The 18,225-nt window shown below is 38.5% G+C and overlaps 1 protein-coding gene across 2 annotated transcripts; it reads right to left on the reverse strand.

Annotated features, from left to right (window-relative positions):
• Positions 1–1,742: 1,742 nt before the first annotated feature.
• On the reverse strand, positions 1,743–16,812 carry LOC134789723 (uncharacterized). Of its 2 annotated transcripts, none has more exons than XM_063760355.1 (6): positions 16,632–16,812; positions 12,504–12,613; positions 8,763–8,870; positions 5,402–5,512; positions 4,292–4,433; positions 1,743–1,908 (listed from the first exon to the last, which is right to left on the reverse strand). In XM_063760355.1, exons 1-5 carry the CDS (start codon positions 16,654–16,656, stop codon positions 4,326–4,328), a joined length of 462 nt encoding a protein of 153 aa, XP_063616425.1. In that variant the 5' UTR covers positions 16,657–16,812; the 3' UTR covers positions 1,743–1,908; positions 4,292–4,325. The 2 variants fall into 2 exon arrangements, with proteins under 2 accessions (XP_063616425.1, XP_063616424.1); XM_063760354.1 differs by having other exon boundaries at positions 12,486–12,613.
• Positions 16,813–18,225: the final 1,413 nt, after the last annotated feature.

Here is an 18,225-nt window from a genome sequence, read left to right on the forward strand (position 1 = left end):
TCGGCCGCTCCGATATATCTGATGGCAACTGTGTGACAGCGACTACCATCTGACCTTCCAACAAGAAAAAAATAGGTCATAATTAGGATGAATCAAGTGTCCTCACGATGTTTATCTTGATTTCTGAACACCTGTAGCCTACCATTAAGTAAGTTAAGTAAGTAGGTAGGTACTCGTACTGAGACTCTGTGTTACTCTTAAATTGCTAATTAAATTTTTAGCCATCGTGTTCATATCTAAAAAAAAAGCGCTACGATTTTTGCTTGCTGAATCTACTGCACTCTAATTACAGAATTAGGTACAATATAAATACATACATTTTGCGTGAAATAATGCAAGATTTCACAGGTCCAACCGCCATCCTGACGTCAGAATGGCGGGTGGACCTTTTTTGTTAAATATCTCGTTTCCGGGAGAAGTACACTGAATTCTATTACGAGTATGTACACTAAAGTACACCGAAGGTACAATATGTTTATAAATATTACGTTCAAATTCGCTGAGGTCCACCCGCCATTCTGACGCTCACGACATTCCACGGAGGGGTCTTACAGAAATATGACTGGATATGGCTTAACACAGTGGAAAAAGCCATAGTTAGTACTTACCTCTGTAAGATACTATTATTACCAGTCGACCTAATTTCGTTCTGTTGCAGAATATCTCAGATTAGATCCATCTCTTTGCCATTAATTCCGCTAAAGTAACGACGAGAAATGGATTTAATCTTTCATAATCCTTTTTCAATCAAATCTTTTTCGTGATCACGAGCGAGCCTTTTGCTTTAATCTTTGAAAATCAGAAAACATACCGGAAGTATCGGTTATGTACTATATTACAAGTCTTTTTGATATTTTGGATATGCATGCATGAATGTTTCATAACATAAGCGGGTAAAGAGGGCATGTGATTGGCGCTGGTGCGGATTTTAATATTGTTATCAGGCGGTCTAGCATAATTTGCGTTCTCGCGAGTCCATACGCGAGAACGCAACTCATGCTAGACCGACGATTACTATCAACTAACAAATGTCATGTCATTAGTCGTTAAAATTAGTTAGAAATCCATAGCCGTATATAAAAGATTACACGCATAAAAAAAAACAAAGTTACCTTGTGCACCGATAAGCTGGAGCCAGATGTTCTATAATGGCTTGATGAGAATGAGTGTTGTCAAGTTCGTATCACATGAATAACATTATCGAGATTTTTTGAGTTAAAATATAATAGTCCAACGTTTGCAACAATATCTCCAAATAAAGCTCGTTGTGAAATTGCAGTGTGTAAAATCATGCAAATGACTTTTTTTTTGGTAAGTACACTTCTGTACAGGTGCGAAACATGGCTTGTCAAACAAGACATAATCAATAGACTCCAGGTGTTTGCAAACAAGTGTCTGCGGCGAATCGTAGGAGTCTACTGGCCACGGACCATCTCGATTATTGAAATCGACCGGACAAAACCCTTTAGCTAAGAAAATAGTTACCTATTTAAACGTCAATGTCCTTTCAATGAATAATCGTCGTTGCGCTTTCCAAAGCTGATATGTGCTCGATTTTTGATTGACAAATAGTCACCTAGCAACAAAATACATAAGGTATTAATTCATTTGATTAAAATCTCGCACATATCAGATTTGGTAAGCGCAACGACGTTATGTGGAATAAAATAACCTGATGAATAGTAAATATTCCGGCAATATTTACCTACTTATATTCAGAAAATAAATGAAAAACACAAAAATCAAATTTGAGGCATTTACTACTTTGCGAATTTCATATTTACACGCTTTTACAATTTACAGGCACTTACATATTCCAGTCTCGACTGATGAATGTGTGAATTCATCTTATTCATTGCAATTTATGTTGGAAATGGAAGAGTTTTTGTTACGGATTCGTCGAGGATTCTGAAAGAGAGAGAAATTAATTTGGTCATCGTCAAAGTCAAAGCCAGCGGATGTACAGGCGGAGTGATTGGAACTACGAGTATGTACACAATTACACAACCAAGGGCAATTAAAAAGGGTCGTTTGTAGTGAGTGCGCGCGCGCGCGCTTTTGTGTATATGCAATGTAGTGAGTGTCTGAAGGGAAATTGCCTTGCTTACAAATTTCGTGTTTAACCTGAGACACCTCTAGTCAAGTGGCCTAGGAAGGGCATACCGATTTAAAAAAGACTATTTTTCTGAACGCAATAAGATTACTTATCGTTTCTTTCGCAGTAACATTCATTTTAGAATATAGACCGTTGACAAGACGGATCTCAAAAATTTTCTAACATAATTAATGTAATATGTACCAAATATCATGCGATATTATACTACCAAAGACATATGTAACTTCGTATAAGATGAATAAAGTCTAAGGAAAAAACGTGCCTCGGAAATCAAGAAAAAGTCATTCTCGGATAGATGGCGCACACACCTTTAGCCTATGGTCGGCTAGATGGCGTGACGACACCGTTTCATATTTAACAATTTTAACACATTAGATATCAGTCAATGAACATGGGTCAAAATGATATAAAAATAACAAAATCATTTATCCATATATATACATTTTTTTGATAATTTTATACGTTTTCATTTTGAGTTTTAGTCTTGTGTCGATAGATGGCAGTAAATTTACCGTGACTACAAAATTTACTATGACAGGACCCCTCTATACTATCTATTCTCTTTGATACTACTAAAGAGGCTTCCAATAAGTTCACTTAATACGAATAAGATGAGCCTACTAATACTCGTACAACAAGCCTAGTTAAGTGCTCTGTACCTCATAAAGCAGAAATTAAAAAGTGCAGAATGACGCAAAACTTCGTAAAAAACATTTTTTATTTATTTTTCTTACAAGGATTCTACAAAATGACATTAAAAATTAAAACTACAATCACTTAACGAAAAAAACGTATTATCTTAAAAATATTATGATTTAGCTTTGATACTTAAACGCAAACACTTGTTAAAATCATCCTTATTTTGGACCACCTGCAGAAAATTAGAAAATGATGTTTTTTGGGCAGTTCGGTCTGAATATTCAGTTACTTCTGATATTGCTTTTTACAGTGGTCATTTTATTCTGAAAGGATTGTTTCGTCTGACCTCGTGCTGACAATTTTCCGGCCAACACAGATATTCCCGTTTGTGGAGAGTTAATATCCGGTGTACGGCTTTGCTTTTGTACAAACAGCGATAAGCGATACTCATCGCTGATCGACGGTAGAACTTATGTATTTGAAAATAAGGTTTATGAATCATCATCATCATCGGTGTAGAATTGTAGATGATGGTATATGATTTATGAGCGTTTTGTATAGTTTGCCTTATGCAAATGTTTTTCGTAGATAGATTTAGCAGATTAAATTTAATACTGGTATACCACGATACTGTTTTGTTTACAAGATTATTTGATACATCTACCTATATACGTTCTGTTCTTTGCAGGTGTCTATTTCTCCTCGAACCTTTTTAATAAAACATTTTTGTGGTCAGCCCACAATTGTGTCGCTTAACTTCAAACTCGGGTAAATCCATTTGACCCTCTCTGCAAATATCTACCATATTACCTTTTCTTAATACCAAAATCGCATAATTTGACTGGTGGATTTACCCGAATTTGAAGTTAAGCGACTCAATTTTATAGCCATTAAAATTTCAAAAGTATACCAAATATCAGCTCGATTAGATACTAGGAAGTGGTTCGAACTTTCGTTTTATTTTAACTGAAAAAAAACGGCCTAGAGAATGTCGGGCCATGCTCAGTATAGGGGTTGCAATTGAGACGAAAACGTAGATGCCAGTTTTCGTCTCAATTGATAGACAGAATCAAAAAGGACATTTTTGTAAATGCTATAGACATAAATAAATATTATAGGACATTCTTACACAGATTGTCCAAGTCCCCCAGTAAGCTCAAGAAGGCTTGTGTTGAGGGTACTCAGACAACGATGTATATAATATATATATAAATACTTAAATACATAGAAAACAACCATGACTCAGGAACAAATATCTGTGTCATCACACAAATAAATGCCCTTACTGGGATGCGAACCCAGGACCATCGGCTTCACAGGCAGGGTCACTACCCACTAGGCCAGACCGATCGTCGGACATGATAAGTAAAAGGGAGTTTCTTCGCGGTACTTACGTTCTTTTACTAGTAATTTTTATAGTGAAAATCCCACAATCTCTAAGAATTATAAACACCTAAGTAGGTATATATTTTTTTATCAAAATCTGATTGCGCACATAGCAACATGATAATTTACTAGAATAAGGCAAAAACTTACGAATTGCAATCCATTTATATGTCCTCGTCAACCGTCAGGTTCTTAAGTTCTCAGCTAACTTCAGCAAGATGTTTCTCAGGAGGTTTGCGAGTAGTGGATAATTCTCACCCATAAGCGGGCGTCGCAGTTGCGGTACACAAATCTGAATAAAGAAATAGATATAAGTAACTGAAATCCACTAAAAAAAACCGGACAAGTGCGAGTCGGGGTCCCTTTGTTTCCCATAAAGTTTTAAGTCATAATGTATTGTTTGTCATACTATCGTTAGTCATAAAACTGAAACCGTTAACATTTCAGGATTTTCGTAAGGTTAAGGGTATTCTATAGGTAGGTTAGGTTAGGTTAGGTTTGTTTTATGGCAATCCTGAAAAGTTACGCGTTTCTGAGAAAAACCAATTATGACTAACGAAAATTTGGACAAACAATACATTATGCCTTAAAACTATTTGGGAAACAATAGAGACACGTGCGAATCGGACTCGCCCACCGAGGGTTCCGTACTTTTCTAGTATTTGTTGTTATAGAGGCAACAGAAATACATCATCTGTGAAAATTTCAACTGTCTAGCTGTCCCGGTTCATGAGATACAGCCTGATGACAGACAGACGGACAGACGGACAGTTGAGTCTTAGTAATATGGTCCCGTTTTTACCATTTCGGTATGGAACCCTAAAATTTATCTCAGCAGCTTGTGCTGAGTGGGAATCTTTGTTTTTACCTTTTTTTCTTTTTATGAAAATAAATGCCTATTTTTACACTAGGCAGACAAAACACACATACACAGGATGTTTTTTCAATCCTCAGTCATATTTTAGACGGTGAACATACTTGCAGTCAAAGATTTGAATTTCAGTACCATTTCATACCTTGACACAGTGACAAGTAAGCGGTCCCTAGCGATTTTCATAATGATTGACAAGGACAAGGTATGAAATGGTACAAAGAAAATTTCATTTTGGAAATGTTCGCAATTTTGGAAACTTTCCGACGGCACATAAGAGGGCCTACCGCGAACCACGTTCGACTTGTTTCCTCCCTGTCACACTTACGTACGAATTTACATGTGTGACAGAGAGGCAACGTGGTTCGCGGTAGACCCTCAGTACTTACCACAGCCAAGGTCACGACCAAAAGCGGGCAGATCAGATTGAGGACCAACGACAGGATGGTGCGCACGAACCACCAGATCCCGATCACCACGATCACACTTGCCAGCATTACCTGGAAATAACAAGGCCGTTCATTCATTATACAAGGACGTATGGGCCGATTGATCAGATTGAGGGGCATTCCACGAGACTGTCGCTTACATAACGCAATTCTTCTAATACTTCTGGAAATGCTGAGTAAGCGATATTGGGTCAGGTAATATTTTATGACTTGGCTAACAAATTGGCAGTATATTCTCGAGATTCACGTATTTTATTGAGGTAGCTGCCATACAAGGCAAAAGCGTTATGTAAGCGACAGTCTCGTGGAATGCCCCTTGATCAGATCATCCTACTGGTAGAGTGCAATCAGCATCAAATAGACGACCAAAGTGACCAAATATATCATAACACACTTCCTCCACAGAAACTCCGTAGCACTTTAGTAGAAATCCTTAGGGAAATTCGGAAATACCACATCACTATTTGTAGTTGTAGGTATACCTTTGTTAAAAGACTGACTAGTATTCCATTGCGTACGTTGAAGTAGCACCACATGCAGCAAACGATCGGACTAAAGACCGATTAGCGTGCTTGCCAGAACAGTCTACAAATAGCTGTATAATGACACGGTACAGAAGCAAAATTGCTTTGTTTTAATAGCATAGAGATATTAAGTAAGCTTAGTTATAACAAGTAGTATGCAAGCTTTGCAAAAGCGTTTTTCAATAAAAAGACACGTTCAATATTGTTTACCTTTTTTCTAATGCCAAAGAAAAACGAGAAATAGTTAGGAATTTTCACACAAATGGAAGATTTCCACGACCTACCGGAATATTAGGTGCACCTGCTGTGTAATTTCAGTACGCCCTAAAATAAATAGACCATAGTTTCTATTCGGGCTTTCTAAAGCATTTTTTTTAGTAAATAATAATAATCTACACCGATAGACAAAAGTGTGGTTTGGCTACGGAACAGCCGTTTGGGACAAAAATATTTTTTTGACTACACCAGCTCTTAAAGGCACTCTTTATACTTCAAAGACTGTTGAGAAAGTTGCATTTTATTCACAAGTTGTCACAAATATTTCTGTAGATTTTTTAAACATTCTGTCTCCTCAAATAATCTTCTTCAGGAAATCTTATTACTTTGCCTTACAGTTTTTACGGACCACATTTTAAAGAAACAGCAACACAGTGCAGTGTTGCTGTAACACCATTTAGATTATAAATTAATTTCGAATCTAATTTTCTACTGCTGAATGGAGTTATATAGTTTCCTTTGCAGTAGCTACAGTTTCCATTTTGCCTGCAATTCCTGCAAACCGAGATTCAATAGAATTTCAACAAAGCCTTTATTCAGTAAAAATTACTTTTTACATTTTCAAATGTATTTATTTTGTAGATAAACTTAGAACAAGATTTGCCTGAAACTGTTTTGCAAAATTCGTAGTTATCTTTTTATTATTTGGAGATTAGTTTATATAGTCAGTTACTTTTGTAAAAGTTACTGCCGGTGCAAATTATTAGAATTAGATAAACTACCAAAGCTCACCTCAGACTCTTAGGGGCACACTGATTAACAGTCCGCCGGACGGTATCGGCCTGTCAGTTAGAACAAAATTTTGACAGTTCCGAACAACTGACAGGCCGATACCGTCCGGCGGACTGTTAATCAGTGGGCCCCTTTATGAGAACCAGACCTGCTAGCATGAGTTGCCTTCTCGCGCGCGACCCGATACAATATATCGGGTCGCGCTTCTTCATGTCGGCTGTACACACTCGTCGAGACACCCCGAGACAGGCCGAGAGCGAGTGTCTACAGACTGTTCTCGTCTTGTCTCGGTCTTCCTGGTCTCGTCTCGCCGTTCTCCGATTGCGGTCGGTTTTTTGGGGCCGAGTCAAAGAGTCTCGCTGCTCTCGCGACGGCAGCGAGGCAAAGCATGTACCGTAAAACGGGGTGAAAAGACACGATTTTCAACTTCAAGGACGATTTTCGCCAATAATGCAAATGATAAAAGTAATAATTTTGATAACATTTTTTGAGTCTTGGTTAGTTCTTCAATTTTGCATTTGTGAAATAAATTTTTACCTACCCAATTCAGAGAAAATTAAAGAAAACTACCTGTTTTCTCCATATCCTCAAAACGGGGTCGATAGACACAAGAAAGGGGTGAATAGAAATATTAAGTTTTAGCTGTCATAGGCATCGAATTTGGTCATTATTATGTGGATACTCTATTGGCAAATGGTATATATATATATCTGTTAAACAGCTATTTAACACAAAATTATTTTTTCGTGTCTTTTAACCCCCAAGGCGTGTCTTTACACCCCTTTGTTGTATCTAATCACCCCCTATGGCGTAACTGTTCACCCCATATGCGTGTCCACTGACCCCTTTATCACGTAAATTTGCTTATTATTGGTTTTTTGCAAAAAAATGCTTTATTATAGAGAAAATTAGTGATATTATTTATTATTTAGGTACTACAGATAATATATTACCAGGTTAGCTAACTTTTACTTAGTTAATGTCAAAACATTTACCGCTAGAACAAAGTTCAGACAGGCTTCATTTCTTACCTTGGCGAGACCTTACTTTAGAGTCAAAAAAATCTAACTTTTAGGCAGTTTGATTAAGTTCTTTTAGTATCAATGTAGAGAATAAATAGTCTACTTTATACTAATTCCAAAAAATCTAATTTTAGAGTTGTACGTTTTTAAATATAACAACTTGAAAGAAAAAGTTCAAAATTTCTCTATTCACCCCGCGATTTCTGTTCACCCCGTTTTACGGTACACACTCATTGTCAAAGCAGAGATTTGTGTAACTATCCGACAAAAGTCTTTGAACAAATTGGAGGTATCAATATTATTATGTTTCAATAAATACCCGGTGTGTTTCTGTAAAAACACGTTTTAGTGATGAGCCGTTAAAATGTGGTCCAACGTGAGTCAATTGCAGTTTTTAGAATTTTACCGAATGGAACCAGTCCTATTGAACCCAAAAGATTTGAAAATGAAAGGTAAACAATTTTTTTAATGATATACGATTAAATAATTATAGTAGCTAGCAGCACAGAGGCAAATCGTAGCAACAGTTTCTATGTCCAACGTGGCTGACATCCGCAGTTTAAATGATTCAACGAGTGTGTACATGGTGTGCTCTCGTCGAGAGCTTCTCTCCCGAGACTCTCGGCGAGAGGCTCTCGCCGAGTGTGTACAGCCGGCATCAAGTATGGATTCGTGCGCGAGAACGCAACTCATGCTAGCTGGTCAGGAAAGAGCAATTAAAAGTGATGAAGGGTAACGGATACGAACCTGTCCCTCTTCATGCTCCCGTAGCCAAACGCTGAACGTCTCCAGCGCGCTTTTGGGGTCCAAATTTTCAAACATACTTGGCGTAGGCGTGGGTTGTCTTATATTAAACTAAAACAAAAAACATGCAATATTTATAGTAAACTAGTTGTTGCCCACAACTTCGTTGGTGGCGCCCGACAGAAACATTCAACCCCTTTTTAACCCTATTAGAGGATGAATTTTCAAAAGCACTGTAATTAGGTTTCGTGTTTTTTTTATTTATAAAATACCTTTTTACGAAGTTTCAAATTCCTAGTCACTACACCTTATAAAACAAAGTCCCCCGCCACGTTTGTCTGTTTGTGTGATTGTTCGCCATAAACTCAAAAACTACTGAACGGATTTTCATGCAGTTTTTACCTATCAATAGAGTGATTCTTGAGGAAGGTTTAGGTGTATAATTTGTTAACCCGTGCGAAGCCGGGGCGGGTCGCTAGTTTAATATAAAACTTGAACCCCATACGAACTTTCATCCCCTTTTTAACTCCCTCAAGGGATGAATTTTCAAAATCGCTTATTATATCTTGTACACATTATAAATGTAACCTGTGTTCGGTTCTGCGTTGATGCATCAGTCAGTCAGTCAGGACACACCCGAAAACACAACCCAGACATTACTCCACCACTACGTTTCTGTACAGCCAGCAGCAGAAGTTGCTAAGCGGGCCAGGTGTTCAAAATGATCTTGACGCATCTTTATTGTTAAGAGAATAACCGCGTGTCAAGGTAATTTTGAACACCTCGCCCGCTTAGCAACTTCTGCTGCTGACTGTAAAGCACAGTTGTAGTGTGGATCAAACAAACGTGTTTGCGATGCAAGATTGCTACTGGATTGTTTTATTTGTTTGTCATACAATTGTTATACCCCTGTCACGTCGTTTTGTAAATACAGCTAACTGCCAATAACACTGTACCTCTACACAATATGGATTAATAAATAGTTTATAGTGGCATAGAATAGTTTAGTACGTAGGTACACTAGTAGCAGATTATTACGACATAATTATACGGCCAAGTAAATATGTATAAGTACCTAAGTACAGGCATCTCTTCACCTCAATAAGTATTAAAATACTTTGTCTTTTTTTTACATTTTGTTGTCAAGAGAGTGGGGCATGCAAAGATAAGATTTCTTTATTGTCAAAGTTGTGTTGGTACATAGGTCTTATAAATATCACAGAAGTCCATCAACTTGCACATTTCGGGCGAAATATTTGCTTTTCGTATTTCACCTTCACTTCGCACTAATAGAATGGAATTTGTATTTACTTTAAAATTTGTTAGGTACCTACGCAACTATGTAGATTATTGTTATTTAAAATCTAATAAACCGCAAAATAACGTGCAAGACAGATCGCAGTGTTATAATAATTATAAGCATAAGGCTGCGTTTCCACCTGAGAATAACGAGGATGCTTAGCGTGGAATGTGTTTCTTAAGAACCACACAACCCACAAACAACAACAATAACATCAATAGAATATGTATGTTGTTTGTATTGTGCTGTTGAATATTGTGTTGTGTGTGTGTGTTGTATTGTTGTTTTTGTAGAATAGAATATTCTACACTCACGTGCAAAAGTATTGCATCACTTTGCATTTTTTCAACTGCACCCAATATATTTGTAATTTCGCTAAATTATTTTAATGTGATCATGTTTCTTGAAGTTTCAGCTTTATGAAAAGTAAGAAAACATGGAAACCGGCCCAGTATTTTTCAAATTATCGGCTTTTTCCCGATTTGTGAGCGGTTTCACGTTATCACGCGCACGAGTTGCGCTACCCTTGACCCCTATAAAACGGGGGGTAGAGAAGGAGTTGTTATCAGTCACATATCAAAAGTTGATCGTTACATATCTCCGCATATTTTTCCGTGAAGAAGACCTGGAAAAATGGAAACCACTGAAGCTGAAGTCCGCCAAATCGTCCAGCCCCTGCAAACATGGCGTAGCCAACGTTCAGTAGCTGCCGAGCTGAATTTAAGCCAATCTACAGTTTGAAGAGTTTACCAGAGGTTCCAGAGGACTGGATCCTTTACTTCAAGACCAAAAAGCGGCCGCAGAAAGTGTACATCAGAGAGGGACGACCGCTTCTTTGTGACAATATCTCTCCGAGATCGTCAGCAGACAAGCATTGCCATCCAGCAGCGTCTGCGTGAGGTACGAGGAGTGGCTGCCAGTGAGTGGACAATAAGAAGAAGACTTAAGAAAGCGAACTTGACACCCAGGAGGCCCGCAGCGGGGCCCAGATTGCTGGTGAGACACCGTACAGCCTAAAGAGAGTTTGCTGAAAATCGTAACGGCTGGACCATTGAGCAATGAACCCCAGTTCTCTTCTTGAACGAGTGCAGAATGTGCTTGAATGGATGTGACCGAAGAGGAAGAGTCTTCAAAAGGCCAGAAGAACGGTTCGCTCCATGTTTCTTCTCCGAAAGGGTCGCCTATGGCTGTGGACCCGTAATGTTCTGGGGCGGCATTTTCTACGATGGGCGGACAGCGAGCACAGAGCTGGTTTTCGTGCCTGGCGACGGCCGTGACAGTGGATTGACCGCTGCCAAGTACGTCACTGATATCCTGGAGGAACATGTTGTTCCTTATGCCGGTATTTTTGATGAAGGGTTCATCCTAATGCAGGATAATGCCCCGTATCACACCGCTAGGGCCACCGCAGCCTACCTTCTCGAAGTGGGCATCGACACCATGGACTGGCCAGCGATGAGCCCGGACCTTAACCCCATTGAACACGTGTGGGACTACCTGAAAAGGAGGGTTCGGAAGCGGAATCCTGCCCTGGCCAATGTTGAGGAGCTGAAGGCCGCCTTGCTGGAGGAGTGGGACGCTATTCCTCATCAACACATTAAAAAATTAATTAGGTCTATGAAAACCGCTTGATTTGTGTAACGAGGGCTATTGGGTGGCAATACCAAGTATTAATTTAATAATAATAATTTATATTGTCGATAGTCGTTTCAGTAAACGGTCTAATAGCGAAGAGTCTCGACCAACACCTTGAGAGACTCTCGCTAGGTGGTTGGATCAAGGGTCAGATGCAGAAGGCGGTGATCTTGGACACGGCGCGGATAGTCCGCCGGTTCCTCTCTCTGCGGCCCTGACCACCGGTAGCTTGGGCCTTGCCCCGCTGCTGGCGGCACCCTAGGTTAGGTTTTTTATAATGTGTTTATATTAATTTTTATTGTTTTGTAAGTGTTTTTATATTTTACTTTTATATTCATATTATAAAATAACCTAACTTAAGATGAGAAATAAATAAAGAGAATAATAATTTATATTGTATTAAAAAAAATGACTTTTATTCTCAACTTTCCTGATTTATTTTTGGAGCATTATGCGACTACTTTCAGTTTTCTGATTTTTGTAACTCTTCAGATTCGAAATTTCAATGAATTTACCATTTCTCTAATGCGTTAGATTATAAGCTTTCAGTTGATACCAATATTTTCAGAATCGTGTATAGAATTACAAAGATATTGGGTGCGGACGAAAACATGCAAAGTGATGCAATACTTTTGCACGCGAGTGTAGTAGTAATTTATATTGGTTCGTGCTGCGTCGTGTTCTTAATAAACACAGCTCTTGCGACGCATCCTCGTACATATTTGGAGGAAATGCAGGCTACATGAAGGAAAGGAAGTCTAAGAGTCTTGTAAAAAATTTAATAAACATACACCATGTCCCAACATTACTTTCTGTACTGTGTGATGATCAATGTTCTCATTCATTACAGCGGCACTGTGCACGAGCTTCGTAGCGGCGAACAATGACGCGAGAAGCCTCCTGTTCACAACCTGCCGGTCTGGGAACAATGAGAGCTGATCATTTTAAGGTATTTTTTAGGGTTCCGTACCCAAAGGGTAAAAATTAGGGCTCGCGGTCGGGTCCGGGTTTCGGGTACCCGTTGCCAGGGTTCTCGTGCTACACGAAACCGGATTTGTGGTCCGTTCGGAACGGGTAATTAGGATCCGTGTAATTAAGATCCATGTACCCGTGTTACCCGTGTGTCCGGATCCACGGATATTAATTACACGGGGTCCGGCCCGTTCTCGACGTATAGTGACGATCAGACGTGTTCTTTAGGTATAAGAACAAAAAATAAATATTTAATATAGTAGGCGGGATGGACCGCGGGCCAGGAGCAAATATCGTCAGTCATCGCCTCCCGGTTTATACTTTGTCAGATGATAGTTTAAATGCTATCATGAATTAAAAAAATTAAAATAGATAGATGTAAAATGTCTGCCGTGCACTTTGACATAAAAGTCGTCATGTGTGTCGTTTTATAGGTTTCAGGGAGTGCAGAATTCGAAAATGATAACCATTCTGGAATCCAAAATGTCTGTCGTGCACTTTGACATAAAAGTCGTCATGGGTGTCGTTTCATAGGTTTCAGGGAGTGCAGAATTCGAAAATGATGACCATTTTGGAATCCAAAATGTCTGCCGTGCACTTTGACATAAAAGTCGTCATGGGTGTCGTTTTATAGGTTTCAGGGAGTGTAGAATTTGAAAATGATGACCATTTTGGTATCCAAAATATCTGCCGTGCACTTTGACATAAAAGTCGTCATGGGTGTCGTTTTATAGGTTTCAGGGAGTGCAGAATTCGAAAATGATGACCATTTTGGAATCCAAAATGTCTGCCGTGCACTTTGACATAAAAGTGGTCATGGGTGTCGTTTTATAGGTTTCAGGGAGTGCAGAATTCGAAAATGATGACCATTTTGGAATCCAAAATGTCTGCCATGCACTTTGACATAAAAGTCGTCATGGGTGTCGTTTTATAGGTTTCAGGGAGTGCAGAATTCGAAAATGATGACCATTTTGGAATCCAAAATGTCTGCCGTGCACTTTGACATAAAAGTCGTCATGAGTGTCGTTTTATAGGTTTCAGGGAGTGCCGGACTGCCGGTTTCGAATCGTGGATTCAATATCGTGTGGAAGTCCCTAGCTAAATTTTATTCGTGCCACCAAAACTTCTATGTCTGCTAATGAGTACTTGTGAGTTCAAAAACTGCCCCCTCTGATATAACTGGAAAAAATACCACTTTTGTTTGTAAAATAGCACGGCTACTTCTTTTACTTTACAAACAAAAGGTATACCTGGTAAAATACCAATGTCAAAGGGAATCAGGGTGTTAGTGTCAATATTATCAGTAAAAATTGCCACAGCTATTTTATTGCATGTGCCGCCCGCAAACCATTATTATCTTAATGTACACGTGCATTTCTATGAACTTCGTACGAAATAAAAAGTATCTAAGTAATAAGTGGGAATGTGAGAAAAAACTAGTAAGGTGTATTCGGGTATTACCGAATGTCGGATAATTCCGAAATTCAGATGAAAATCACCCTTAATTCCATCATAATAAAAGTCTCTTTTCGGAATTATCCGACAGTTTTCGACATTCGGAATTACCCGAGTAAACCTTATCTTAATATTCATTATAAACCTACATGCTCATTATTGAATCATTTTTACGAGCAGTAACATCAATAGGTGTCTCATTTAATATAATCTGACTAAATTACATTTCAGTAACACCTCCATATTTCACAAAATAAATCAAGACATTATCCAACCTATATAATCTTGACGTATATTATATCAAAGACGCCTGTACCTAATATAAACCGACCAAGTAACGAATAAGCTATACCATCATATTTAACAAACAAATTTATGACGTTTTGCAACCTTCTTATTTTGGCAAATATATTCCGACACAGCCGGGTGGTATTCCATCTGTCCAATATCGGTCCAATGTGTATTTGCGTCTCACATTTTGCTTAATGAGAGAGTGAGATGCAATGCATATTGGACAAAGATCTTAAACAAGTAGAATACCACCTCTTAAAATATTTGTTTAAACTCGAATCGGCCGGGGGGGTCGGTCCGCCGGCGCCGTGTATTCAATACCCGAACGGAGCCGAAGTCCGCGGATCCGGAGCCGAGCGTAGATCCGGAGCCGAACGCACTACACGGGCACGGATCTTGACGGGTTCGTGTAATTCGGATGCTTAGCATCGCCGGGGCTAAGAACACGGATGCACGGGTTGGCGTGTAGCACGGATATCAGGAGCCCTACTAAAAATGGGACCATATTACTAAGACTCCACTGTCCATCTGTCTGTCCACTGTCATCTATCAGTCACCATCACCAGGCTGTAGGTATCTCATGAACCGTGATAGCTAGACAGTTCAAATTTTCATAGATGATGTATTTCTGTTACCGCTATAAAACAAATACTAAAAAGTACGGTACCCTCGGCGGGCGAGTCCGACTCGCACTTTTTTATTTAGTTATCGACTTTCTTTTTTCGTCAGAGTTTGGTAAAATTATGTGGATAGATCCATATTCTGTACATACAATAATATATAAGCGCAATATCACCATACATCCTACAAAATCTTTATCTGAATTACGAAAACGTAGGTACGTCCTTTTCTTTGACCCGAATTAGGATTTTACATTTATTCCACCCAGAATAAAGTTTAGAAACTACTAGGATACCTAAGTAATAACGGGTTTTAATTTGTGTCGGAAGTGTTCATAGACTTTGTTAACTTCTTACCATCGAAGTACAGAAATAGGTATATTATTTTATTACATATTTTTAAAATCGGCATAGTTTGCTATAAAATACACACTGCTACAATAGTCCGCAGGCCAGATACAAATTCATTTTGTCGGTCATCGCATCTGGAGCAATAACTGGTAAAATGATTAAGGGCAATGTGTAATGGACGTCAGCTGCTATTCCGTTGGTGGGTTGAGGGACGGCCCAAACACGTAAAGATTAATAATATTAGTCGGCACATTCGGATTAAAATTTTGTCAGATGGTAGTTTAGATGCTATTATGAATTTAAAAATGCATCAGCCGGTTGCATTGCGATGGAAAGACCGTCAGCTCATCACATGACAATAATTTATGAATAGTTTATTTTTATCATCCCATCCCAATTGAAACAGATAATTGTTTTATGATTGTGAATAAATAATATCGTCAGCCGGCTTTACAGCGGTGGGAAAGACCGTAATCTGATGCCCTGAAGGTCGTAATGCAGAGAAGCATATCACTTATTGTAATGCAATTTTATCACCAAGGTGGTTAAGGAAGATGTAGGTATAATATATCAGTTGCCATTCCGAACAGATTCCCATGACCATCCCTCATGGAAATCCCTCTCTGAGTCGCGGACCATAAGCTCATAATTATAACTTTTCCCACAATGAAGATCAATGTGAGGAAGACGCCTGTCTTCAGGCATATATAATGTATTACAGGGAAGATCGTCACAGGACAATAACTCTAGTAATTGTATACGTACAGTCACCGACAATACTATATTACACAACGAAGGCCGCAAAAATATCTGACACGATCTTATTTGTAGAGCCATAACAGCGTGTCACATATTTTTGCGTCCCTCAAAGAGCAACACATTATTGCAGGTGACTGTACATCACTCATACATACATAGAAAGAAAGAGCCTCACTCCTTTTACTCTACTAACAAGTAAGTAGAGTATGTGTTGTACAAACGCAAGAGTTAATAGTAGACGGTCTTTCAATATAGTCGGTTTTTTCCAACATAACACAAACTTTTTATAAGTTTGTCGTGTAGGAAATAGAACAGCCCCCATTTCCAACCGGTCTTAACCCCATTGATCTACTCAGGAGACCACTAAGTGACGAGTCAGGTCATAATCTCTTTCACCCTTGGTTAATCTGATCAAGGGTAAAGGAGATAGCAGAATGATCTCAGTCGCCAGTTGGTATTGCGTTAAGTACAGGTAAAAATGCAACTCACCGTAGCGGCCAACACGCGGTAACATCTTCCCATGTTTAAACAAAATGTTGCCCACGCCTGCGCATTACAGAAATTTATTATAAAACAAAATATTATAGTATCTTTTATAAATTTAATGAGATTTTTAACAGTTTCCACAATAAATTTAAACAATAAATGACGTTGCTTGACGTATGTTATAATAATTTATTTTTCGTGTCTGTCAGTGTCCAAAATGTTTAAACCAGTTAAAGAGGTTCAATATTGAATCAATTTGAGAGACAGAGACTTGTATTAGATATACAGTGTGTTTTTTTTAAGTGGGACAGTATGGGGAAATCCTAAAGTATAAGAGATACAGGGAAACTGTCTTAGGAAACATTAGGTACTTTTTTGTGAAAAAAAAATTGGTATAGTCAAAATTTTGGTCAAGTGTGAGTTGTCCCTAAAAATGATTAATTTTGATGAAATTTTTTTTTGACGCACATCTACTCAGTTTCATGAGGGGATCATTTTATTGTATGGGAAGAAAAAAATCGGGACAGCAGAAGTTAGGTAAATTTAATAAAATAATTTTACATTAAAGTAAATGTTCAAAGTGGCCTCCCTCTTGTCGAATGCAGGCACGAGCGCGTTTCAGAACACCTCTGGTAGCTTTAGACAAGGCGTTGTGATGTATGTTGTTCAAATGATAATGCACTGCGTCTTTTAACTCTTGTACCGAGTTGTAAGTATCTGCATAAATTCGACCTTTAAGGTACCCCCAAATGAAAAAATCCAACGGTGTTAAATCGGGTGAACGTGGTGGCCATTTAATAGGGCCATTTGTGCCCATCCAGCGATCAAGAAAATGTTCATTTAAAAACTGTTTCGTAGCGATACTATTGTGGGCAGGGGCGCCGTCTTGTTGGTAGATGATATTATTCAAATTATTTAATGGAATTGCCATATCTACTAAATCCACAGCCATGTTTAATATTTCCTGATATTTTTGACTATTCAATGTTCCATGGTAAATTTTAATGGCAAAGATTTTATTATCTAATATTGCACACCAACAATTAAAGGAAAAGCGGACCTGGTTATGGGTTGCCGTAGTTCGGAAGGGGTTTGTACGTGCCCAAAAATGATTGTTTTTCTATTGTACATGCCATTGTTTGAAAAATTGCATTCATCTGTCCAAATAATCCGGCTTAGAAAAGACGGGTTTCTAATCGAGCATGCTACAAACCACTGGCAAAATGCTAATCTCCGGTCAGTGTCTCCTGGAAGCAATGCTTGTACAAGATGACCTTCTATGTAACACTTGTACTTGTAAGCCTTCAATACCTTTCGTACTGTAGATTTATGCACACCGATAGTGTTAGCAGCTTCCCTCAATGAGGCTTTTGGGTAGGCTTCAAAATATCCTAAGATTGCGATAGTTGTAAATTCATTTATTACTGTGGCTCGTCTCTTCCGTTTTAATTTAAAACAGCCTCCCTTTCTTAAATTTTTCACCAGTTTGTCAAAAATTTTGCGGTCCGGTTGATCGCGGTCCGGATAACGTTCCCGATACCACTGTAACGCATTCACAGAGCTACGATAATTTACAAAATACGCTTCAATTAAATCT

The sequence above is a fragment of the Cydia splendana genome, chromosome 4, assembly GCF_910591565.1.
Source record: "Cydia splendana chromosome 4, ilCydSple1.2, whole genome shotgun sequence".
Lineage (NCBI taxonomy): Eukaryota > Metazoa > Arthropoda > Insecta > Lepidoptera > Tortricidae > Cydia > Cydia splendana.

Coding starts and splice junctions, on each gene's coding strand:
- LOC134789723 (XM_063760354.1), bottom strand. CDS start 16,656: ATGTTACCGCGTGTTGGCCGCTACG. Junction 12,614..16,631: donor ACCGCGTGTTGGCCGCTACG/GTGAGTTGCATT, acceptor CATTGTTCCCAG/ACCGGCAGGTTGTGAACAGG. Junction 8,871..12,485: donor AAGTAATGTTGGGACATGGT/GTATGTTTATTA, acceptor TTTTTGTTTTAG/TTTAATATAAGACAACCCAC.